Source organism: Thamnophis sirtalis, unplaced genomic scaffold (assembly GCF_051295495.1).
Source record: "Thamnophis sirtalis isolate CommonGarterSnake01/CBP01778 unplaced genomic scaffold, rThaSir2_p1.2 scaffold_8, whole genome shotgun sequence".
Classification (NCBI taxonomy): domain Eukaryota; kingdom Metazoa; phylum Chordata; class Lepidosauria; order Squamata; family Natricidae; genus Thamnophis; species Thamnophis sirtalis.
Genome location: NW_028261388.1, coordinates 52,983,022 through 53,010,505, shown reverse-complemented (window position 1 = coordinate 53,010,505; position 27,484 = coordinate 52,983,022). Strand labels below are relative to the sequence as shown.

At 36.3% G+C, this 27,484-nt stretch overlaps 1 protein-coding gene across 3 annotated transcripts; it reads right to left on the bottom strand.

Moving 5' to 3' along the window:
* Window positions 1-12,173: 12,173 nt before the first annotated feature.
* On the bottom strand, window positions 12,174-26,669 carry ETS2 (ETS proto-oncogene 2, transcription factor). 3 transcript variants are annotated; one of them, XM_087721669.1, is made up of 11 exons: window positions 26,345-26,669; window positions 25,957-26,180; window positions 22,093-22,164; window positions 19,067-19,181; window positions 18,332-18,451; window positions 17,779-17,979; window positions 16,914-16,997; window positions 15,770-16,012; window positions 15,071-15,338; window positions 14,475-14,589; window positions 12,174-13,370 (listed from the first exon to the last, which is right to left on the bottom strand). In XM_087721669.1, the coding sequence occupies exons 3-11, from the start codon at window positions 22,162-22,164 to the stop codon at window positions 13,155-13,157; spliced, it is 1,434 nt and encodes a 477-aa protein (XP_087577795.1). In that variant the 5' UTR covers window positions 25,957-26,180; window positions 26,345-26,669; the 3' UTR covers window positions 12,174-13,154. The 3 variants fall into 3 exon arrangements, with proteins under 3 accessions (XP_087577795.1, XP_087577792.1, XP_087577794.1); XM_087721666.1 differs by having other exon boundaries at window positions 25,990-26,180; XM_087721668.1 differs by lacking the exon at window positions 25,957-26,180.
* Window positions 26,670-27,484: the final 815 nt, after the last annotated feature.

Sequence of the window (27,484 nt, the reverse complement as noted above, 5' to 3'; positions counted from 1 at the left end):
CACCTCTAACCCTTTAGAAAAAAAAACCCAGGAGTGTACAAACTTGACAGCTTTAAGACTTTAAGGTTTAGATAGGAGTCCTAGAGGCGGGCGGGGTGATTGGTGAGCCAGCCAATCAGTGAGCGGTGGGCGGGGCAAGCATGGTGCGGACGGGTGGGAGGAGGGAGCTGGAACCGGTTCTAAATGGCACGGTAGGGTTGTGGAACCTCTTCTATAGAAGAGGTTAGAACTGGCAGGAACCCACCCCTGGATGAGATGTTCCTACAAGTAGCCTGGATCCATACCATGAAGGCCTTTAAAGATACCAATACCTTGAATTGCACCCAGAAGCAAACTGGCAGCTAATGCAGTTCATAGAACAGTGGTATTACACAGACCACTCTTGGCCTGCCTCCACTTCCAACACTCTATATCAGCCGTAGCTTGCTCTTCAAAGTTCACATAGAACACATTGTAATAGCCCAAATGTAAGATGACTATGGCTTGAATGACAGTGCAAGAACTCATACTGTATATATCACTTGAGCACATACTTTTCAAGAATTCATCCTGCTCAATGTAGAGAAATGATTTTAAAATCAGTAAATACCAAGGAACTGAGTCATTAGTCTACTGGAGGCAGACTGAGGACCTGTGAGAAGCATAACAGAATGCTGAATCAGAGCACATGATTTTAAGAGTGAAATTTAGATTGGATCAAGTTAACATCAGCCATTATTCTAATTACCAAGAAGCCACATTATGATTCTTCGGAAATATACACTGTTGAATTACTAAAACATTTTCTTAATACTTGAAATTATTTGACAGGATGACCATGAAAGAGAAAAATGGAGACAATAATAAAACCATATAGAATGCTAACTTTGACTTTGTTTAGCATTTTAAAAAAACTAAAATGAACTATTAGCGATCCTCCTGTACCTTCACAAGCCTGACTTTTTGTGCGCTAAAGCTGGAGTCGCCGAATGCTCTATGTGGGGCAGCCCTTGAAGAGCATTCGGCGACTCCAGCTTGTCCAGAATGCAGCCGCGCGAGCGATCGTGGGTGCACCTCGGTTCACCCACGTAACATCTATCCTCCACGAGCTCCACTGGCTGCCTATTGGTCTCTGGATATGCTTCAAGGCGCTAGTCGTCACTGCTGCCAATTACCTCCACCAGACCGATTAGATCCCACAGACTAGGCCTCCTCCGAATTCCATCTGCCGGCCAGTGTCGACTGGCGACTACCCGGAGGAGAGCCTTCTCTGTGGCTGCTCCAACCCTCTGGAACGAACTCCCCGTGGAGATTCACACCCTCACCACCCTCCAGGCCTTCCGCAAAGCCCTTAAAACCTGGCTGTTCCGACAGGCCTGGGGCTAAAGAACCGTTGCCCCTATCTCAAATGGTATGATTGTTGCATGTTTTTAAATCATGTATTGTTTTGTGTTGTTGTTAATTTGTCTGTATCCCCCTTCCCTGGTTTGAGTTGTGAGCTGCCCTGAGTCCCCCTTCGGGGGAAAAGGGCAGCATATAAATGAAACAAACAAACAAACAAACAATTTAACTCTTGAAAGAAGCAAAGAATAGGAAGATTCTGTTTGCCCAAGGAGATGGGGGAGGAAAGGGGCATAACTGCAGATGAATGAGCCAACAGAATCAGAGCCAATTCTAAAGATTTGTCTTGTGGTTGCCAATCAGGTAAAATTTATTTTCCCAATATTTAGACAAAGATATCAATAAAGCTGTTGACATGGTTCTCTTGATGAGCCAAGGTGGCGCAGTGGTTAAATGCAGCACTGCAGGCTACTGCTAGATCAGCAGGTCAGCGGTTCAAATCTCACCGGCTCAGGGTTGACTCAGCCTTCCATCCTTCCGAGGTGGGTAAAATGAGGACCCAGATTGTTGGGGGCAATATGCTGACTCTCTGTAAACCGCTTAGAGAGGCCTGAAAGGCCTATGAAGCGGTATATAAGTCTACTGCTATTGCTATTGCTATTGCTATTGATAGGTATTTATGGATTCAATACCTTAAGTAAAGCTTGTCTTCTCCCAAAATCAGAAATAGGCAGCCTATGGTTCTACACCTATATGTTGTCCTCAGCCAGAAATGTCTACAGGGTTTGGTAAAAATTTTTTGGCATGGCAGCTACAACAGTGTCATCAAAACTCTATCTGGTTTATTTATATGTGTTGTGGATTCTGGAAGTACCCTTGTGCCTCATCTGCATTTCACGAGACCCTTAGATGAATTTCAAATATCTCTCAGTTGGCTGTTTTGTACAACATGTTGGTCAAAATACTGAGGCTTAGCATAGTGTTGGAATTCAGCTAATTTGTTTTAGCCTGCATATTACATCAAGTAACAACTGCAATCAGTAAGTTAAATCAGTTTTGTTTTGAAGGAATAAGGGTTTATTCATTAACCTCATTTTCACAATTTGGCAAGCCAATCCTATACTCTAATGAGTGACATTAATCAATAAAAGGAGCACAATTTAAAAAACAAAAATTTCAGGGGTTGCCAATTGCGGCATGCCAGAAACCGGGCCATGCAAGCAAACTAAGCTCCATCCATGGGATGCAGGCAAAACACATAACCATGCCCCCTGCAGTCCGTGGAAAATCCTCTCTCCATGGAACAGGTCCCTGGTGCCCAAAAGGTTGGGGGCTACTGGTATAGATAATGCAGCTTGCTTGGTTATGATTAAGTACATCATGTGAACTTAAGCCAAATGTTATTTATTTCAAACTATAGTTTAGTCAGTTTAGTCGAGACTTGAAATACTGGACTAGAAGCAGAAGCTATGAGTTCTGGTCCTGCCTTAAAATAAAGCCAGCTGGGTGACTTTGGGCCAGTCACTCTTTCTCAGCCTTAGAAAGGAGGCCATGACAAAAAAAATGATGCCCAGAAATTACATTTGCTCATGCAGTCACCAGGAGACAAGACTGACTGGAAGGCAAAAATACCCCACAAGCCATGTCTTAATATGGTATAATATTCTCATCAAAAAAACTAGAGGCAGAAAATAGAAATATAGGACCCCTTTGCCATCATTGGCATGCAGGTTTGACAGAAAAACAAGAGTTTCCACACCCTTCACAGAAAAATAAGAGTTTCCACACCCTTCACCAAATGCTAGGGGATATTTGTTGCTATATTGCAATAACTGTACACATACTCAAATAAACTACAAAGTAGTTTTCCAATGTCTTTAAGCAGACTAGACAAATTATTAGTTTTCGTATTGGGCCTTCTCTGAATGAGGTTCTAAGAATAGACCCAGGATCAGCACCCTTTATTCAACATTTGTATAGTTACCTGTTCTGACCCCCTCCTCCGTCCAGTAAAGACTGCTGAGACAAGCTTAACTGGAATGTACTTTAATAACAAGAAACCAAAACCTCAGTGGCTGAAAGCCAAGCATAACAAATAGATAAGGACCTTGGCAGCAACTCAGACAAACTCGGGCAGCAATAAACACAGATAAGGCTTGGCAGCAATCCAGCCTGCCAAGCTCACAGTAATGTCCTCCGACATTCAATCCTGCATTGATTTCTGCAAAGAGGGACGTGTGCACAAGTAGCTTTTTATAGTCTGGAGAGGAGCCTAATGACCACCAGCTGAGTGCAATCACCTCCTGTAATTGTGTAATTGTTCCTGACGCCTAGTAGCTCTTCGATGGCATACAACCAGGAACAACTCACTACTGGCTTCCGGCTCACTCTCCCTTGTCTCCTGCCCACTGGTCCAAGGCTCAGGTGGCTCCTGGTGGCCAACCAGCCTCTCTGCACCCTGCTTGGAGTCGGAACCCTGTCCAGGGTCCTCCACATCCTCCAGAGCCGACTCATAGGGCCCCTCGCTGTCTGAGTCTGGTGGCAGTTCCAACGGCTCCTCCTGGGCCACAACAATTACCCACTAGCCAATCTGTTTTGGTAAGTAACAAATACGTCACCACAGGGAGTGAGAACTAAGAGGTGCCTCCTGTCTCCCCATTGTGATCCTCTACTTGCTGAGAGTGAATTTATACAGCTAGGACTTTTTCCTTGGCTGCAGAAACTCCTATAGTGATTTAGAATTCTAAGAAATCTAATTTCTAAATCCTGCTGAAAGCCTACATGGATGAACAGCAATACTTGATGTAGAAGCTCTGAATATTGCAAACTGGGTAAATATTAATATCCATATGATTATAAAGGGGAAAGAAAAAAGAGAGCTTGAATATGCACAGTATAGATCCCTCTGGCCTTATATCTGTTATTCCTAAAACCATAACATTAAAACAGTTCTGAGTAGTTGGTTCAACCCAGTTGCTCAGTAACTAGTAGCCAAACTTGTAGACCTCAGTAACCATTAAACAGTATGATTGTTTGGTGAGAAACATTTAATTGCTGTATGAGACTGGATCTCAGTGTACTAATGTATATGAGTTCATCAATGGAAGTGGAATTTCCTTTAAAAGTTTAGAGTAGACCCAGAATAGATTTAACTTAAAGCTAAATTTCCTTTTCCTTTAACCTAATTGAGAAATAATACCAGCAGAAGCTTTTATGAGTCTCCATGGTGATTTGCATTAGTGTCATGGATCAGCAAGGAAGTGTAATCATTCCTGACTAAGCCCTGATTAATTTGGACGAGTTGCACTTGGAGACCATTAGGCCTTTTGCTTCTTCTCTGAGATTGGTATTTTGAGCATTTGGGCTACTCAGTCTGTCCCGTGCAGGGAAATTCATAGTTTAGCTATTACAAATCACGTCCTAGTTGTTTATTGTCCACAGATGATGGTTAACATCAGTTCACTTTAAACTTCGCAACTTAAGTCATGTCCCAATTAATCATGTGTTATTGTTGCCTTAAAAAAAAATTGGCCTAACTGCTTTTGTTTCCTAGCATTATCTTTTGGGGGGAAATTTATGTTTTCTGTTATCTGGTCTCCAGTGATTATTTAAGAGCCGAGGTGGCGCAGTGGTTAAATGCAGCACTGCAGGCTACTTCAGCTGACTGCAGTTCTGCAGTTCGGCTGTTCAAATCTCACTGGCTCAGGGTTGCCTCAGCCTTCCATCCTTCCGAGGTGGGTAAAATGAGGACCCGGATTGTTGTTGGGGGCAGTATGCTGACTCTATAAACCGCTTAGAGAGGGCTGAAAGCCCTATGAAGCGGTATATAAGTCTAACTGCTGTTGCTATTGCTATTATATACTGATATTTATTGATTGATTTAATAATTGATTCATTGGTTTAACATTCAGCTAAACTATAAGAAGGGCACCCTTCCAAAACTGAGCATGTTACCTTCTGTACCACTGAGCAACTGCCCCATTCCTGTCCTCCAAAGGTGGAAGGCAAGGGGTGAAAGGAGAGGACAGCACTATGAGGTGTCAGGAAAGTCTGTATTTTAAGTTTGGTTCTGTTATAGTGTCTTGTCCATATCAGAGGTTGGTGATTTGAGTGATAGGTAAGTCCTAATGCCATAGAATAGATGGCATGCTACATAAGAGTACGTGTTACTGAGCAGCAGTAAGATACTTATCCATAGAGCTAAATCCAGTGCAAAAGAGCCGTGCAGACAATCTGAAACTTACCACAGGACCGTTGGTATTCTGAGACATGCAGACATGATTTAAGCATTTTTTGTCAAGAAAAAGTTAAGATAGATATCAATATTCTGGGTTATGTATTTTAAATACAAATGCTTTTACTCTTACTAATGCTTCTGGTTATGTACCATACTGTAAAGTCAGGAATATGATCAGTATAAGCCTTAAATGGTCACATTAGCTTTCAAGCTACTTTTTGTATAATATGAAGCTATTTTTTTTTAAAAAAAATTTTATTATCTATCTATCTATCTATCTATCTATCTATCTATCTATCTATCTATCTATCATCTATCTATCTATCTATCTATCTCTATGTAGAATTTATATAGCTGCCCATCTTGATAATAATTCTGGGCAGTAAACAAAATAACAAAAATAAAACAAATGCATAATCAGAATTAAAATACGCAGCAGCTGAAAAAACAAACTATCATCAACATAGCCAGGAGACAGGTACCTTCACAGTCTTGGGGCCAGATCTTTAGGGCTAAGCAGGATGGGAGCCAATCTAATTTCTAGAAGACAAAGGTTCAGAAATGCAGGCTGGTCTGCTGATACACTGCAGAGAGGAAGGTAAGTGCAATTCAAGGTCTTACTTACCACCCATAAAGCACTCCATGGTAGTGGATCTGACTATCTGAGAGACCGCCTTCTGCCAATAACCTCCCTGCGTCCCATCAGATCGCATAGAGCGGGCCTCCTCCGTATTCCATCCGCCAGTCAGTGCCGACTGGCGACCACCCGGAGGAGAGCCTTCTCAGTTGCTGCTCCGACGCTATGGAACAATCTCCCCGTGGAGATTCGTACCCTGACCACAGTCCAGGCCTTCCGTACAGCCCTCAAGATCTGGCTAGCCCGTCAGGCCTGGGGATAAATTTTCTTGCCCTTCCCGAATACTGAGTGAATGTTGTGTTTTAGTACTTTTTAGTTATTTCACATTTTCTTTTGTATTTTGTCTTTCACTCCCCTTCCCTTACTATTGTAAGCCGCCCTGAGTCCCCTCAGGGAAAAGGGCGGCCTATAAATGCTAAATAAAATCAAAAAAATCAAAAATCAAAAAATCAAATCAAGTGAGACGTAATCCCCAATGATCACTATGGCAAAAAGGGTCTCACACCTGACAATGTCCAGGACAGGTGCCCTTGTAGCCCTCAGAGACTCACAGAAGACAACAGTCACACCTCCTTCCCATCCTGAGGTCACAAAATCCTGGAAGGCACATTTCAGAGAGGGGACACCCCCAACTTCCATACCCTGTTAGATTTCAGTGATTCGGGGCAGAGCAGGGTAGCATTCACATCCACAATTAAATTGTAAATGAAGGAAACTTTATTGCATACTGACCTGGTATTCAGAAGCAGCAACTGGTGTCCAGAGCTGCCAGAAATCCAAAAGCTCCTAAGGCTGAGCCAGAATGTGATGTCAGTCCTAAGCACTAAGGCCACTTTCCCCCCAAATGGCCTGTCCCTATTTCCCATACATATCAAAGCCATAATATTTTCTCCTGACCTAGTCTCTCTCTCAGCCCCAAGGAATCCATATCATTCATCCACAAACAAATAGGGATAGAGAGGCATATACCTGGTTAGAAGCGCTTCTGCCTAGCCTTCAATACTCCCACACAGTCAGATCCTTCCTCCCCTCCTCAAAGTCATGTGGAGTAGTATGGTTGAAAGTTAAAATGGGGGAAATTTCTTTCCAAATAACTATAACTATAACTATAACTATAACTATAACTATAACTATAACTATAACTATAACTATAACTATAACTATAACTATAACTATAACTAACTATAACTATAACTATAACTAACTATAACTATAACTATAACTAACTATAACCATAACCATAACCATAACCATAACCATAACTATATAGATAGATAGATAGATAGATAGATAGATAGAGATATATATATAGTTATATATATAGTTATATAGTTATATAGTTATATAGTTATATAGTTATATAGTTATATAGTTATATAGTTATATAGTTATATAGTTATATAGTTATATAGTTATATAGTTATATAGTTATATAGTTATATAGTTATATAGTTATATAGTTATATAGTTATATAGTTATATAGTTATATAGTTATATAGTTATATAGTTATATAGTTATATAGTTATATAGTTATATAGTTATATAGTTATATAGTTATATAGTTATATAGTTAGTTATATAGTTATATAGTTATATAGTTATATAGTTATATAGTTATATAGTTATATAGTTATATAGTTATATAGTTATATAGTTATATAGTTATATAGTTATATAGTTATATAGTTATATAGTTATATAGTTATATAGTTATATAGTTATATAGTTATATAGTTATATAGTTATATAGTTATATAGTTATATAGTTATATAGTTATATAGTTATATAGTTATATAGTTATATAGTTATATAGTTATATAGTTATATAGTTATATAGTTATATAGTTACATAGTTACATAGTTACATAGTTATATAGTTATATATATATAGTTATATAGTTATAGTTATAGTTATATACAGGTTCGATTCCCAGTAAGGGTATAGCTAGCTGATGAGAGCTAAATAGCTTGAAATAGATCTATACTAGTCTCCCTTTATTTATTTATCAGCTGTTTTTCTGTAGGCAAGAATTGGAGCAAGTCTAGTTGCCTAATTGTATCTATCACATATATATATATATACATACATACACATACATACATACATACATACATACATACATACACAGTAACATTATAAGATGAGAGCCAAGACTCAGTGAATTTTCCACCAAATTGTTGGAACATATGATATGATATGCCTTTATAAACAATCTACTGCTGCATCTAAGCATGCCATAAGGAGAGCATTACTCGAGGTATCAGTTCTATCTCAATCTGCATCTTTACCTTCCTTCTGCACTAACAGAACTTCAGAAATACTTGACTTGTTACTTAACAGTGAATTTAGAGAGTCATGTATTGCCTTAAGAGTAAAATATATGGTGTGCATTTTGTGCCTTTTATAAAAGCCAGCCCTATGCTTTAGCAAGACCAAAAAATTAACTTCAGGTTCTGAAGGATCCAAGGAAATAGAAGTATAATCTCAAGCATAAAAATAAATAAATAAATAAATAAATAAATAAATAAATAAATAAATAAATAAATAAATAAATAAATAAATAAATGCACGCACGCACGCACGCACGCACGCACGCACACACACACACACACACATACATACATACATAAATGTACTGTTGCCAAGTGGAAAAAGTGCAAAGCTAATCACAGTGGGGATTTCCAACATCTTCTTCCCCTTTTTGTGTCTCTTCCACCGCCACATTTCCGGAAGTGCTGCTGCCACAATGACTCCAAGAGCTCTGAGGACATTGGGACAATGGAAGAATTACATTTTCCCATCTCAGTAAAATTGGAAGGGAATGCTGGGAAAATGTGATTTCTAGAGATAAAAGGTTGAACAATTGCAATTAATGAATTCCTGCATTTTTCTTTAGCTGTTACCTAGAAAGACTATTAAAATGAATGAGTCTGCAAATGACAATCATAGCAATAAACATGTATGTCCATTTATGTATGAGTGATAGTCCAAAGCCTGTTTTCCAAGATTAACTTTAAAAGCCCCTCTGCTTTTTTCTGAGTAACAACAAGCCATCATATGCATCTTTTATGCTTTTCAAGGTCAGGTTAGAAAGAGGATGAAATTGGCTGTTTTTCTGTAGGCAAGAATTGGAGCAAGTCTAGTTGCCTAATTGTATCAAGCTGTGATCTACCACATATTATTCAAAGCTACACAGAAATGGGAAGTAAGTGGAGGTTATCAAATGTGAATTGTTGTTTTACTGATTTATTGTTTTCTGTTATAACTCCAGTGTTTTGTGGAATTTGATGGTCCCGAAGTGCATGCATTAATAAATAAATGAGCAAGCAAGCAAGTTTCCTTTGAATACTGTCAATGATGAAAAACCCTATAGTTTTCAATCCTATGAGTGGCTATTTGTGGAAGAATGACATTCCTCACATGTTCACACAGCATATTGGCTTCTGATTTCTGAGTACCAACAGATCTCTGGTTTCATATTGTTGACCCAAAGTGTAGCAGTCTAAATTAATGTATAAATACATTAGTTGATAAATAGTTGACACAGAAAAATAAAATGTATCTATTCTGCCCTATCAGTTTCATAGCAGTGCTCAGGAGTTAAAAGCCAGAATAGCTGATTACGTTTTGGAAGCCTATTGTGGTAGCCTGGACTTTTTTTCTTTTTCTTTTTAATGCTATGATGTAACATCTCTTCTGCTTTTACCGTAAATGAGTCAGGAACTTTGCATTCTGTACTCAATAGATATACAGCAATGTTAAAACAACAAAATTTACCACAACATTGCCATTCACTTCAGTGTGTTCAATTAAGAACATATTTCATAATTTTGGAAGGCTGCATGTTCCCATAGTGTGTAAGATGAGCTAACAGTTACTTTAGATTTCAGTTCCTGGATTTATTTTTAGCCAATTTGGCCACTGTTTTTTCAGTGTCAGCTAAGAGTGTCTTCCCCAATTCTTGTTAGAATGTGTGCTTGGTTGTCATGGGAACCTAACCTATGGATTTTGCCTATAACATAATTGGAAACAAACAATTCTTAATAGTTTGTAGATCCATATTTACTAAGCACAGTATAGCCATCAAAGGAAAAGGACAAAACATCTTATTTTTCAAAGCTCCAAAGCATAGCAGAAACAAACAATTATCTTTCTCATCTCCAGCATTTTTTCTTCCCATCTTTTCATTATCAGGGATGATAAACTTATCACGCATCTAGGTCATTGATGTTATTTTCTCCTGCATTTATATAGCTACTAGAATGTCAGTTTGCTCAGGGAATAACAAAATTGTGGATATTTTCTCACTATCTCCATTTATTACTGAACTAAGCTGGTTGTATTTAAAGTAATTCTATTAAGTATATACTTCAATCTAAGCACAGTGTTATAACCAATATAAAAGACACTGGGAAAGGATGTAGTGAATTGATTATATATCATATTTTGCTCATTGGAAAGGTTACTTCCTTTAAAAAAAACATCTTGCACAATAAAACAACTGGCATTAGGATCTGCCAGCATGTTTTTGTCTGCTAATGTAACCATATGATGTGAGAATCTCCTAATCTGCATGTTATTTCAAGTCCTTTGCATTATACAGAAACTAAAATTTACAAAAGTAGAAACTATGAAATAAAATGTTTGGATTAAATTCCCCCTTCCTATCACATAACTGAAAATTGTACTTAAGATTTATTTTAAAAAACTGTGAGTTTGTAGGTGTTATATAGCATTTTCCATGCTTAGTATCTAGCAAGACATGAAGTATAAGAAAAATCCAAATGTTGATTTACAAGTTTCTGCCAGTTTTTTTACCTATCACATGCCTAGGCATATGAATAAAAAAATAGCCACTATTTAAAAAAATAGATCCTTCAATATGTTCGTGGAAAAATGAAGCCTCATGCAGAAAAGCCTATAGTAGATGTTACCTGGATGGCATATAAAAGGCGACAAGGTTTTGCTAATAAAATGAGCACATTATTATATTTCTACTCTTAAAGGCTTAAAAAGACGGAAGGCTGGTAAAATGAAATACAAGATGCACCTGCCATTAGAAAACATATATGGAAAACTTCCCAAATTTTCCTCAGCTGTATTTTGATGTGTATTTTAACAGCAAGTACTCTTTTCTTGGGCAATGTTTATACAACCTAGAAAAAAGTTCATGTGACTTAGAATTATTGCTTTTAAAGAACAAATCAAAGCTATCCTGGAAGCAAGAACTTAAGCTGATTTAGTTCTCCAATTTAAAAGTACATTGAATGAAAATGAAGTTATAGATTTATCAATGTTTTGTTATTCACTTCTATAATGTCCCTTGCTAAAATCTGCATCTATTCATTTAAGAGCTAACCAATTATGTACATGCACATACTGTATATATCTATCTTTTCCATAGAACAATGACGACCAGATGGAACATATGCAGCTGAATTTCTACAGCCTTCAGAAATCATTGTAGAGGCAAATAAATCTGAGATTGTATTTATACTGGAATTATCAAGCAACTATAGTTTGTCTTGTTTAGAGATTCATCAATGAATTGCTTAAGATGAAGTTAAGTAACAACTTTGAAAGACAAATAACTACATAATTACTGGCCCTTGTTCAAGGTGTTTTAATAAAAGTCAATGATTTTTAAACTTCATTTTGTAAGTTTACAGCATTTTCAAATTAAAAGTTTTTTTTACAAATTACATGTTTTCCAGTGAAGCTTTTTGCTTTTGCAGTAAAAATAGCTGCTATATATTTGTTTCTAATTGCAGAAAAGAAATCAGGTTTTTTTTCCTCCAAAAATAGAATTCTTATTTTAATCAGGATAATTCATTATAAGTGAATGAAAGGGACGGAAAAGGGACAATTGAAAGAATAAGAAATATATATATATATATATATATATATATATATATATATATATATATATATATATATATATATATATATATATATATATATATATATATATATATATATATATATGTATATATAGTTTTTTAAAGGACATGCATAGAAGTGATTTTCCATTAATAAATATAGTTTTAGCGACATTGCTATTTTCAGTTACAGCATCACTCAAATGAGACTTTATAACCCAGACTGAACAATTAGCTTCTTGCCATAAAAGTTCCGGTGTTTGTCAGCCTTAAACAGTCTTCTGTGACAGGGCACTTGGCATTTGCTTATTTTATATAAAGTCCCTTGAAAAATTAAAATCTTCCAAGATACTATAAAAGCTGCTTTTTTTGAATGGAAACACATTCTTCCACTTCAGATGTTTACATGATTTTAAATTACAATATACAATATTTATTAAATAGGAGCTTTTCACTGCCAGAGAAACATATGAACATGCTTAAGCGTACACACCAAACATAAATATACAGATTTTTTTGAAATGGTATATTTTTTCTGTCCTTGTACGGAATCTCTGCCATTGCTCCTTCTGGTTCCAAGATGTGTATGAAGAAACATACACAACTCTAAAAGAATGCCCTTTGTAAATTTATATGGCACATATATTAAATAAAAGATACCTAGCCTTTTCTCCCTCAGTAAAACAAATGATGATATGTAATGTCTGCAGGGTTGTTAACAGTAAAATGGGAAGAGGTTTAATACTTGAAATTCCAATAGGTTTAGTCTGGGTGTCACCCTCACTTATACAGAAGTTGACATAATTGAACCCTGAGCCCCAGAGCATTTTGCTATCTTCAGGTTTAGTCAGGAGCTGAGTTGACCTCTGGAAGGATTGCTGAAAAGACTGGATACATAAGGTCTTTTTCTGCCTGAAACTGAATCCACTTCTTCCCCCAATTATGAAAACACTTCTTTTAGGAGTTCAACAGTGTTCTACTCCAAACAGTCAGAAGATAAATCCAATGACTGATGCAGAAGGTTTCAATTCACAGATTCATGCGTTTTAGCATCCAAAGCTCGCAGGACTGCAGTGCTCAGTCTTCAGTATCTGGCTGCACGCCTAGCATTGCATGGAGTTCCTCTGCTGTATATCCCAACAGATTTTGTAGATCACATACAAAACGGTACACATAACGTTTGCCTGAAGTTTTGTGAATAATGTTCTTATCATAATAATAACGCAGGCCACGGCTCAACTTCTCATAGTTCATTTTGGGCTTGTTTTTTCTTCTGCCCCATCTTCTTGCAACCTGAGATAAGAAGAAAGAAAACCATTTAATGTAGTTAATTTAGATTCCAATGAAATAGTATTAAACTCTACTTTACTCAGTATCAATAAAAATTTAGCTACTGAGCAACTACTTAAAGTTACTGGAGCTTCAAAGTCTACATCTCAATAAAGAGCACAATTCCATGCTGTTTTCTAATTTAGTACATCTTCAAAACAGATCTTCCTTTCAGAGGAGATGAAGTTCCATAATTTGAAGGTTTGCATTTAAATTAAATAAGGGTATACAGATAGTCCTTGACTTACTGCCACAATTGGGACCAGAACTCCCAACACTAAGAAATGCAGTCATTAACTGAGTCACACCTGATTTTATGACTTTTTTTGCTATGTTAACTGAATAACTGCAATTAACTGAATCACTTGGTGATTAAGCAACCAGCTTCCCCCATTGACTTTGCTCATCAGAACCTTCCTGGGAAGGTTGCAAATGGCAATTATGTGACTATGGAACACTGCAACCATCATAAATACATGCTGGTTGCCAAATCCCCAAATTTTGATTTATGTGATTGTGGGGATGCTACAATGGTCACAAGTGTGGGTACTGGTTGTAACTAACTTTTTCAGTGCTGTCCTAACTTTGAATGGCCATTAAACAAAAGATTATAAATTTGTAACACTTGTAAACTGTTCTGTATACAACATAATTAATCAGAGGCTTGTCTATACAATACCATATTAATATATGAAACTGAAGCTATAATCACAAATCATTGCTTCTGAATGAGATGTTTGAAGTGGTTCTTTTCTTCCTGGTGGCTCTGTGTAATTTGTTAGTTTACACCCTGCCTTTTCTTCAGGAGCTTCAAAGTGTCTTAATTAAGGATCTTCATTCATTTGATCAGAAAAACAAATCTATAAGGTAAGTTGGACTGAGAAAGATAGATCTCTATCTAGAAATATAGAGACTGCCCTGAAATCCTGCAATGAATTTCCATGGCCAAGAATAGATTGAAAACCCAGTTTCCCGATCCTAGTTTGATATATGCCTACTATAGCTATGCTCGGCTAGCTGCTATAAACTTCCATTTATTTTTAATAATGGATGACTTGAATTACTAACCTCATCTGGGTCTGCAAGTTTAAACTCCCAACCATCTCCAGTCCAGCTAATGAATGCCTGACAAGATTTGTCAGTCAGAAGTTCTAGAAGAAATTGCCACAGCTGTATGGGTCCACTACCTGTCAATATCAAAATAAATTGTTAAAATATATACAGAGAAAGACACAAGAATTCATAAGAATGTCAGTTAATTTCCAAGATTTAAATATTAATTATGTAATTCTTTTAAAAATCTCCTTGGTTAAAAGATCAGAATCTGTATTAGAAAAAGATAAGGATTTATTATAACAATTGAAGCTCTTTCTAAAAAAAATTAAAATCCAGGAAATGCCTTAATTAATCTTTTTTTCTCTCTTAAAATGTTGTTAGAATTTACAGCATATTCAACTTCAACTGAATCAAATGTATTTGAAAAATAAAATTACAGGACAATGCAATGTTATGAAATTATGGCTTTTATATCAAAATAATCACTTCAGATTAAGCTGAGAGGCCTGAATAAGAGTCTTAGCATACACAATTTTCATTTGAATCTCTTTACCATCAGTGAAACAAGGAGGCCTAAAGACAAAAAAGGGGACAGGGAAATATTTTACTTGCCTGTGAATCCTGCTAGTATTGCTGCCGGAATAACTGGTTTCCCTTGCTCTACAGGGTCACTCCTTTCTTGAATATAGTCTTTAAAGGACATTGTGGGTTTGTTCAGACACAAGGACTGGCTGCAATCATCTTCAAAGCTGTCATAAGATGGAACCCGTTGAACATCTACTAAGGAGGACTGACTATTCCAAGACTGTAGCAATGAATCTGAGCCTTCGTAACTTTCTGTGCCACTGTCATTTGAATCATGCTCTCTAGGTTTACCTGGACAAAAGGAAAAAAATGCATGAATAGAGATTTTCTTAAATATGAATAACTATTATACATAAAGTGGATTTTAAAATATTGTACTTATTTAACATAGAAATAATTGAACTAGGAGTGCAATTACAGAATACAACCCCCAAATTTCATTGTACTTTAACTTTACAAATACTTTGATTATGCTAATTTGAACTGGTATGATAAAATGTATCATACCTCAAAGATGTTTAAACCCCCTTCAGGTTACTGTAGCTTTGTCTACATGTAATCAATAAAATTATCAATTTAAAGTCAAAATTAACTCTATGAAACCCATTAAATCACTTTTATGATTAAGTCATAAACAAAGAAGTGGGCTATTAAAACAAAAATAAGTAACCTCGTATTTGAATATATAACTGCTCATAAACACAAGGAAATAGACATCTTACTTGTATTATCCAACACCAAGTTCAGATTATTTCTTGAGAAATCTTGATGCATTGAACAGTAGTTCACATTGACAGTCTCTAATTGTGCTTTAGGAAACATCTGAAATTCTTGTTTTAGATTAACAAGATTTGGCCCAATTGTTGTCTGACATACATCTCCCAGAACTCTGGCTTTTTGGAAACTTGGAGTTTTTGGATAGCTGGGTACTTGAGTGCAATACTGCACTTGTTCAACATTAATGCCTAAAAAAAACCCCACAAAACTTTGGTTAGAAATCCTTTAGCTTCTGCAATAGTACCTACTGTCCAATTAAACAACTTTATTTGAGAACTTTCCTGAATAAAATATAATGACACTCTATGAATAAATTCTCAACTAAACAAAGCATAATCTTTATATTTTTCTAAAAGAGGAAACTAGCTGAAATGCAAAAATATAAATCTGTCTCCTGCCAGTATAACTACAGTAATGCACTTCCATATCTACAATTGCTTTTATATACTTTAAAGCATCTATAGCAGCTAGTACTTCAACTTAAGTGAGTTAATGTAGTGTTAAATGATTTTAATGATTCTAAAATTTTAGCAAAGCAAAACTGAATATGCCATATTTATTTAATATTTAACATATTGTATTTATTTAATATTCACAAATTACATGAAATAATAGCTAAATTTTAAAGACAATTGATATCATTGATCCAACACAAACGCTATATATTTTATACTGTATGGAGTGTTTGTCAAAACGAAGTATGTATATCTGGCCACTAACATCACATAAGATATTTCAAATATCAGCTTCTGGTATTTTGCATTTCAAATATCAGCTTTTGGTTTAAAACATAAGCCATTTCTTCAAAGCCCCTGCTTTGCAAGTTTCTAGTACCAAACTATGCACCTATTATGGTATTTTGAACTTTATCCATGTTTTTCTCTATGTCCATTTCCTTCTTCCACTGACATGCCCCCAGCAAAAAAAACAAAAACAAAACAGAAACTTTTTGTAGTTTAAATGCCCTAGTCTAACATCAGTTGTTGTTGCTGTTGTTCAGTACAGATACTAAACAAGAAGCTTTATTCACATTAAGTGGAAATTGCACCCCTCTAATTTTGATACTATGATTATTGAAATTAAATTTACCTAAAGAATTGTTGTTGACCCAATGTGGAGATGAAGTAAGGTGAGAATTTTCCATGTACTGATCTTGTGGCTTCTCTTCATTGTCTGAAAACAAAGAAAGATGTTTAAATATATACCTAAATAGGAGAATTTGCTTTGACAATGTGTCATATATGAGAGATAGCATTTTCCTCAAACTATATTTTATGGCAAAATTACCTGCCATTTTGAAAATAATTTAATGTAATAAAACTTAAAAAGCTTTAACTGATCACAGTTACGTCCAACTTAATACCTCTAAAAGTAAAACATATAATTTTATATTATGTATTTTATCTATTTTATTGTAAGCTGTACAGAGTCACATATAAATCTATAAATTGGGGTTAAGTCAATGAGATGTATTTTTTACATTTTCAGTATTACTCTGATTATCCTTTCTTTCAATAGCATAAAACAATATCTTCCCTTCCTTTAAGATGTCACAACAATGGCAATCTTTATATTTAATTGAGAAATGTTGACTGGTTTAAAGTCACAATGTTTGTTTCCCTGACTAAGAATGTTTTTTTATTGGATTAGCTGCATTTGCTTCCAAGTATGTTTGTAGCTAAGTCCACATACTTTTGATTCTGCCTTAACACAATATATGAATCCATCTTAAACCAGTTATAATCTATGTCTTTGGCTTAATCAAAGCAGACAAGAACTCCTGTATTAAGATAATCTCAAATAGTACAGGAAGCAAACACTCCAGCTCTTTTAGATGATAAATAAATAGCAAGTTAGAATTCACTTTGAAGTTTTACAAGCGTTTTCTCAATATTGCCATAACTGGTTTGTGTATTCTGCATATTCAGCTATCACTTTGATTTAGCTTATTCACCTTTTATCATCTGATCCAAATGTTCCCACAGTATGTCACCCACATAATCAGGTGCTAGTTCCAAAAAATGTTCCTTTCCCAGATTGCATAAGTCTTGGCCATTCATAGCAAACTTCTCAAAGTTCACATTCACTAAACTAAATTCATTGGTAGCCCAGAGAAGCCACTGACATACATGATGTTGTGTCCAAAGCCAGGGATCTGCAGAAAGTAAGAAAACAAATTACTTTATCAAGAAAATTTTCCACAAGGGAAGTTGTAGTAGCAGACACTAAAATATAATAGCTACTATCCCTTTTACTACCACCTGAATCCACACATTTTTTTGGAGTTAAAGGTTTTAATATTTAACTCAGTTTACAACTGTAGATATATAAAATACAATCTTAAGTAAATTCATATGAACGTTAGCATTGTGATAAAAATATTTGGAAGTAATGGTTTAGTATAAGAAAATTGTATAATAAATATTTTATTATATTAGGAGGGGAAAAAGATACAACAATCATTTTGCCTAATCCATATCAGAAAGGAAGAAAAGAACCCTACTTACTGTTTGGAATGCCTAATCTGTGCTGTTCTTTTGTGAAGCCACTGAAAGTTGCGTTTAAGGCCTGACTCATCACAGCCTTACTACATGGAGTTAAGAGTGGCAATTCAGAAGAGCTTGATTCTGAAAAGCAAAGGAATCATAATGTTGAACATAACAAGAACAAAGAGAAAATAATCTGTAGAAAAAGAAGGGATGTTTTGTTTTGTTTGGTGTAATGGGGTATGAATGTCTAACATCAAATAAATCCAGTCACTTTATTTGAATAAACTGGAAAATATTGGATACTGTAAATTTCAATACTGGAAAATATTGGAAATCCTAGCTAGATTCAGTAATAGTTCCTAGTTCAGGAGTTACCAACCTTTTGGTCCTCAGGAGCCACTACATTCATAATTTTAAATTCCGTGGACCACTAATATGATTTAAAAAAAAGATATATAGTATTTAGTACAATATAAAAAAATGAAAATAATTTTTCTGAGGACCACCAAAATTTTCTCACAGACCATCAGTTGATGACCACTGTCCTAGTTTATTCCTTACCACAACTAAGGCTACATAATGATTACAAAGATTTGTGCACAATCAAATTATTTTCTATATAAACATTTCTAAAATATGAACTTTTGCAATGACTTTTGATAATCTGGAGATTGATTCCCCCCTAATTTCTTATGTAAATGACTTGGAACTTTTAATTAGCATGACAAAACTGCTTATAAAAACAGGCTTTACCAAAAGAAATAGAATCAAGGCCGGTTGGCACTTCCTGAAGAGTCTGATCTTCATTTAGTGGTGGATAGAATCCAGTAAACAAAGCACCTTCAAAGCTATCAAATGCAGTTTGGCGCTGAAACACAGAAAACATCAAAGTGAGTGTCTTATTACATCCACAGCAAGTTTAATATATTATGACAAAGCAAATGTGGCATTTCAATTTGTGGCAATGCCCCAGATGACCTGGTGTGCAATACAGGGGTTCTCTTGGACTTATGGCTCCTGCTGGAAGAGCAGGTGGCAGCAATGGCCAGAGGTCCCTTTGCCCACCTTAGATGCTGTGCAGCTCTTTCTGGATCAGGAGGCTTTGTTCACAGTCATTTATGCCCTTGTGAGCTCTCTCATAGATTACTACAATGTGTTCTTGTAGTAATTGCCTTTGAAGAGTATTTGGAAGCTTCAACCCTCTGCAGAATGTGGCTGTGTGGTTAGTAAAGAGTGTTGGATATTTGACACACTTAACATTGATCTTCCTGAACTGTACTCGTTACCAGTATGTTTCTGGTGAAAATCAATGTCCTGGTTATCACTTTTAAAGTCCTTCATGGCTTGAGGCCAGGTTATCTTACGGAACATCTCCCAGTCATTTCTATCTGTCCAGTTTGATCAGGCAGTTTGAGAATGTTGCAGATCCCATTAGCTAAGAAATGTCAGTGGGTGGGAACCACAAGATGTGTCCTCTCTGTCTTAGCACCTACTCTCTAAAATAGTCACTCTTCAGAGGTCAGGGTGACCCTGACTTTATCGACCACTCACAAGGCTGTCTAGACTTGGTTGAGTGCCTGGGCTCCCGAATGTGTTAAGAGCCCCGTATCACGTTTTACTTGATGCCATATATATTTATTTTGTAGTATTGTTGTAAATTATTATGTTTTATTAAGCTTGGTGCCTAGAATTATGTGTTGAGATGGATTGCTATAGAAATTAAATCGTCAAATAATAAATAAAATTGTTATCTCCAACTCAGAACTGAAATTCTCTTGGATACATGTTCTAAAATGTTAGTGCAACTCATAAGTCACTGAGGAAGAATTTGGATACTTGCATTCTATGCTATTGAGTCATTTCTAAAAAACAACTTTCTTTCCATAATATCAACTAACAGCATACAAAGATTTTAAGATTTTTTCCTGAAATATACAGATCTGGAGACTTGAAAAGCTCCTCTGATAACATTTAATTCATTTTGGACTCAGTTATTCAGGCCTTTTGGTGCTATTTAAAGACTCAGATTTCTAATATGCATAAGTACTTGTATTAAATACATTAAACTTGCATTAAATGCCTTTAAATGACTGTCTGGCACCCTATATAGTTAGAAGGATGAATTATGTATTATGTTAATTGTCTGATTCAATTACGAATATTAAGTTGTGTTCAAGAGAGGTTTCTCAAACTGCATAATAATTTTTCATGATTATGCCAAATATCTCATCAGTAATATATACAGCAGTTAAGGCAATGAGCCTATTTTTTTAGAGGCCATAAAGTATGGCCAGAGTCCTATAGGATAATGGTTTTTTCAAATAGCCTGATCCTGATACAAACTCTGGAGCAATGTATGTCTGAAGCACCGCAGTTTGCATATGAAAATGCAATTTATATCTCATTGTGATTATGTTGTTATATTAATCTATATTATTTTATAAATCACTTATAAAGTAAGAGGCTGCAGTACCACTGGGCATTTTAATATTAAATTTCTATTATAGAATTCATATACTGTTTAAATGAGTGACCCAAGAAGCTATTTAAAATTTAGTCAAAATGCTTCAGTCCAGAATAATGAAACTATTCTTATGGATTTTACAAGTTACAAAGTTCAACTTCAAGAACTTAAGCAACTTGCTGTATAAATGAAATGATTAGAAAGCTAGATAACTGGCATAGTAATGACAAATTCTTTCAGGGTTAATAGATAGAAAGATCTGAGTCATCACTAATATTTAGAGAAAAGGCCAAACACTTTCAACATAATTTGGAAACTCCTCTCTTTTGTGTAAATAAATGATCCTTTACACTGAGTCACTGGAAAAAATGTAACACTCTGGAAGATCAAAAGGGATACTGTACTTCAAAAGTATTCTGCATGTTTAAAACATGAAATTAAACAGTAAAATGAGCAAGCTTAAAACTTCTATATATTAGATCCAACCAGCTCTAATAAAATATTATGTTCTACGTCAGAGCTGCTATGGATTAATGGTAAATTGCCAAATCTTAAAGTACTGAGAAAAGTCCCACAGTGATGGGCCTGCCCCCCTCAAGGCCAATGGGAGTCATTCATTAGGCCCACAAGATGCTTTACAACTAGCTCTGTCAATATGTGACATAGTCCAGGTTAATAAGAATTTATCAAAAGTCAAAAGTGAACAAATAGTCCCACGCTTACTATTAAGCCAACGAATGAATAACTACATTCTAGTACATATTCTGTAAAACGTTCTTTGAAGAAATTTGAATTTGAGGCAATACTGACAGAAGGACTTTCAATATAATTAATCATATTATATAATTAATTATATTTAATTGATTTTAAAAGGTTACATTACAATGTCAAAGCAAGGATATATGAATTTGATATTTTAAAAATTATATATAAATATTGTATAGAAGTAATATCAAGACCATTAAATGATATATAATGAAACTGATATTACAACAGTGATTTGAAAACAATTTTAGTTATATCAATGACATATTAGATATCTTTTGTAGAGATGACCAGGTAAGACTTAATTGCTAACTGAGAACATTACTTACTACTTTTGTTCTCCTTTTAAAAAAATGTAATTAGCATTAAAATGACACTGTAGATTTGTGTAACGTATTAAATCAGTAACATAATAACTCGCTGAAACCATTAATTATTGCTGGCATAGAATAATATACAATCCCATAATTTGTAGATTAAATTGATATGAATTGTCCAGGGTTTAAGCTGGGTTTTACTATACATATCTGTTTTTTCCTTCATAGCTTACCTTGAACAATTCTCTATATACATTACAAACAGGTGCTACTTGATCCATGTTTTTAATTCCAAATTCATTCATCTAAAAGAAGAAACAAAATACAAAACTATTGGTTTATAAATGAAATAAAAATAATAATTCATGATTATATCCAAATAGTGCATCTATTGAAACTCACAAAGATATACTGATATGAGAATTCTTTCATTATGAACCAATTTTTTACATACAATACACATGTGTAGTCAAACTACCATTACATGTAAACCATCTTTAAAATAAAGGATGAATAAGACAAATCATTTTCATAAAGGACATTATGGAATTACTTTAAAAGTGAAAAGAATTCTCTTCAAGACTAATGCATAAGGCTTGGCTGTTTTAATTTACAATGAAAATTATTTTAATATAGTAGTAAAAAACTTAAACAAATGTAGGTCAAAGATTTGAGGTGTCCCCCACCCTCCTTCTCACCATCCCTAGACAAACCTCTTAGGACAGGGGTTGCCAACCCTTTTGGCCCCAAAGACCAGCAACAGTGGCGTGGGGACGGGAAGGAGGGGATGGTTTTGTGCACACATGCACTCAACCACCACTTGCACAGCCCAGTTCCCAATGGGTCATGGACCAGTTCCAGTCCGCCACCCAAGAGTTGGGGACACATGCCTTAGGATACTCACGTCTGACACCAAGATGTGAATCCAATTTTTTTATACAAGTAGTCCTTGATTTACAACAATTCATCTAGTAACCATTCAAAATTACAACGGCATTAAAAAAGATGACTTATGACCATTTTTCATACTTATAACTGTTGCAGCTTCCCCATGGTCATGTGACCAAAATTTGGATGCTTGGCATCTAGCCTGTATTTATGACAGCTGCAGTTTCCCAGGATCCTGTGATCACATTTTGTAACCCTTTGACAAACTGTCAATGGAGAAGCCAGATTCACTTAACAACTGTGTTACTAACTTAATTGCTGTGTCAAGAAATGCTGTAAAATGGCGCAAAACTTAGTTAACAGTTGTCTTACTTTGCAACAGAAACGTTGGGTTCAATTGTGGTTGTAAGTCAAGGACTACCTGTATTGTTATAGATCCTTCAAAGGATAATATGTTCACAATCAGAACCCCACCACCAGTACAATAAAAAGAATGATAATGCACTGTATTTAATACTGCCAAATAAGACATGTGATTTAAAAAACATCAAATCTCTTAAAACTATAGTTGACGGAGTTAAGATAAAATCTGAACACCTATATTTAGTATAAGAATGAAAAGGTCATCAGTCATTTGGGAGAGGGGTTGTTCAGTTTGACACAATGGACATACATTTTATCATAATGCTTTGTTGTTTTAGGTTAGCTCTTTGGTATCAGATTTGGGCAGTATCACTTTGATTTTATTACTCTTAAATCCATCAGTATCCCATAAACTTTAATTTGTAGTTCTTCATAATATCACACCCATTACATAAAGAGAATGCAAAAGTTGCTGAGTGAGGCTAGTTAAAATATTTTGACAATGAAAGCTAAGCTGGTTTGCTATTATTACTATTGTCTATACATATATATTTAAATAACTAGAAACTATCAAAATAATATTTAACATGAAGATTACCTTGCTGAACTCTAAAAGAAGCTCTAATTATATGGAATATTTTAAAAAATCCATTACAGTGGGATCTCGGGTCCCGAACGGCTCAGATGACAAACAATTCGGGTGCCAACTGAAAAATCTGCTAAATGCTTCATTCACATCATGAACATATCCTCAGGTGCCGAATAAACACAGTCGCGGCAATTTTCCCTGCTGTAGCAATTTTCCCTTCCGAGCCATTTTTTGTGTGTGCACGCATGCACAGTTTGTCTTGCTTCTGGTCATGATCAAACTGGGTGCCGACCAAAGTCCTGGAATGGATTACGATTGGCACCCGAGGTTCCACTGTATATTGGATTAAAATGCAACTTTTTCAGATAGGTATATCTCATCCTAGTAAAAATACCACTGCCATTATTTTTTTCTATAAATTTATAAATATCTATAGTACTGTTCCTGCTCCTCCTCCTCCTTTGAAATGTTTGGCCTCAAGCGTTTAATCGTTTTAAACTTCAGCAGTCATATAACTACAATATGAGCTACACCTATTTAAAAACCGGTATATTCAGTGTTGACTGTTTCTTTTGTACAACAACACAGAATACAGATTTCTGTTGGTATATAATTATCTGAGCCCCTCACCATCACAATAATCCCCAGCATTAATATTTTGGAGACGTAGTCCTGGAAAACACACACACACATGTATTTACCATAATAGCTTAATGAATCTCAAAAAGATGGTACATGATTTCCTAACAATAACTTGAACATCTTCAAATACATGAACACCTAATTATACAACAAGCTTTCAGTTATTGTAGTTTGGTAATGCCCACTAGTAATCTGCAGGGCATAAATAAGATTTCCACGCATGGATCATATTTGTTTGACATACACACAAAAACAGGATTAAACAGAAATCCTATTAAACATTCTCCATTATGCCACCAAAGACCTATTTTAATCCTATTAATTAAAGATGCAATAAAGAATTATGCGACATTTTAAGACTAAAAAAGTGGGCAGACCCTGAAAAACAAACCAACAAAAAGAAATAAAAAGCATGGGAAAAGAAAATGCATCAAATACCAGTTGGAAATTATTTATTGCACAGAAACCCAAGAACCTTGTGTTTACCAGTTTTAGCTGCCATGAAATTAGGATTATTATATCTGGATTGAAAATCTCTGGATGGCCACCAGAGGGGAGTAAAGAGTTTCTCAGATTTGTCACAGCCCAGATCTGACAACCCACAGCAGCTTGTCTTATACCAAGTAGTCAAACTTGCAAGTAAACAACATAAAATTCAGTTATGCATAAGTGATCTCACCCTGAATAAGTATTAATTAACAAATACTTGTACTGTAATTTCAGGTTAACTTCCTCATTAGCATAAACAGGTATTTAAACTCAAATTGTGTTTATTTGAGAAACCCTATCAGATTATATCACAGATCAAAAGGAATTTAAATACTGGAAATTCAGTAATGATTTTACTGATAATTCAATACTTTAATACTTTCCAATACAACATTTCAACTTGCTACATTTTAAGGCTCAATCAATAACTACACAATATAAGTGTGAATATGCAACACTGCTTTGCAACCAACAGCCTACACACCTATTATAGGTTTGAGAGATATGCACTAAAGTCATCTTAAGAAATTCAACAGTTCTGCCTCCTTAACACATGAACAAACACAAAAATAAAACTCTAAATGGACTTCATTCCCTGTCATGTCTACATATGACACTTTTGGGAAAGGGAACATATGGTGAGAAAACTACTAATATAAAAATTTTCAAAAGCCTCCTAATTAGAATTTAACAATATTTATTAGATTGATAAGAACTGTGAACTACTTCAACTTTTTTTTCACCTCCAATCTACATTCACTTTTTAAATTCTTAAACAGAACATTGGACAAAAAAAATCAACACATTGTAGTTGCCTGTCTGGGTCATAATTCAGGCATTTAATGAGAAATCATCCAAATATTGTTTAGAAAGTGAGCCTCTATTTAAGCAAGGGGGGGACCTTGACCAAAACAATTGCATGGGAAATCCAATGGTTCTCATATAAGAATTGTTCATATAGCTTTTTAAACGCTATCCTAATAAACTCTCTTTTAAACAATTTCATATTCAATTACGGGCAAACCGAGGGATCTAAGGCATTCTCCCCAAACAAGCGTTTTGGTCGCTCGGCAAATATGTCGTACGGATCTAGAAAACCATAAAACAAAAATCCCTACATCTTCACCCGAGATTATCCAAACAACACGAAGCCACATACACTAAACGGAGCAGCCTCCCTTCCATTTAGGTACGCTTGACACATGATTCCATCAGGGCTGGAGTTGATGGCTCAGGGTGATGGGAGTTGTAATCCAATGCGGATGGCGGGCACCAGATTATGTTACCACAAGCCTCTGGCCCACGCATTTTCAGAGAATGGCAAAAGTGTCTCAGCCTCCGAGCAGAAACCTGGATGGAAGAGGAGCGCGTTCTGGGCAAAAGGGGCGGGTGGAGTCCGCTTGTTCCCCCATTCCTTCCTCCCCACCCGGCCGGGGGCTCGTCCGCGCCTCCCAAACGCTCCTGCCTCCCACGTCTCCTCTTGGACTCGGCGGCCCGTTTCCTCCCTTTCTCACCTGTGCGCCGCCGAGCCGAAATCCCACGAGGCGCGCGGTCTCGTCACCACCGCGCCGGCGAAAGCTGTCCCAGCCTCCTTCGGGGACCCCTAAATATCCCTGCGCGTCAGCCGAAAACACGCATCCGGAAAACAACACCCCGCGAAGCGCTGTTATCTCAAGCGGCTGAAGGGAGCGGAGGAAGCCTCGTCGTAGCAAGTCGCGTCGCCGGAAGAAGAGGAAAGACTCCTGCCCAGGGCACAAGGCAACGTGCTGGTGACGGAGCGCGCGTCAGCTTCGGCCGTCTTGGCCGGCGGCTCGCGAGCGAATGCGTCGACCTGACCCGTGTTGGGCTAGCCTGCTCTTGGCGGGGCGAGGGAGGGAGGCGGAGCGGTTAGGCCAGGCCCAGCCAGCCTCCTCCCACTCGAGGGCAGGAAGACATTCCGCTTCCTTCGGGGAGGCAGATGGAGCCTGGGAGGCTGGCTTCGCTCAGCGGGTGCCCGCCAGATGTGTAGAACCGGAACACCGATCTCCCCAGCCGGCACAGCGAGGCAGATTTGTGCCTGGGATGGCGGGAGCGGTAGTTGAATACATCTGGAGGGGACCCGGTTAGGGGTACCTTAGAAAAATCTGCCACCTTCGTACAGAGGGATGGATTAAGGTCTTTTTTCTATACTGCATGGCTGTATCGTTTTATCCAATTGGGTGTACATAAAGGTGGTCCTCGACTTTCAATAGTTCTTTTAGTGACCTTTCAAAGTTACAACTGCACACTGTTTTTCAAAGTTTGCAGCATCCCCATGATCATGTGATCAAAATTCATTTATCTGGTAATTGGTTCATACTTATGACTGTTGCTATGTCCCAAGGTCATGGGTCACAACTGTTTTGACAAGCAAAGTCAATGGGGAAGCCATATTCACGTAACAGAATTACTAACTTATCACTTAACAAATATGGCAAGAAAGGTTGTAAAATGGGCCAAAGCTCACTTAGCAAAGCTCTTAACAACAGAAATTTTGGGCTCAATTGTGGTTGTAAGTCGAGGACTACCTGTATAAATTTTCTGCTTCAGGAACTAGCTTAGCCCAGTAGTCTAAACTAGGCTATCCTATGGTTTGTGTGGGTTTTAGCTTAGTGTGTTGTGTGAACCCAAACATT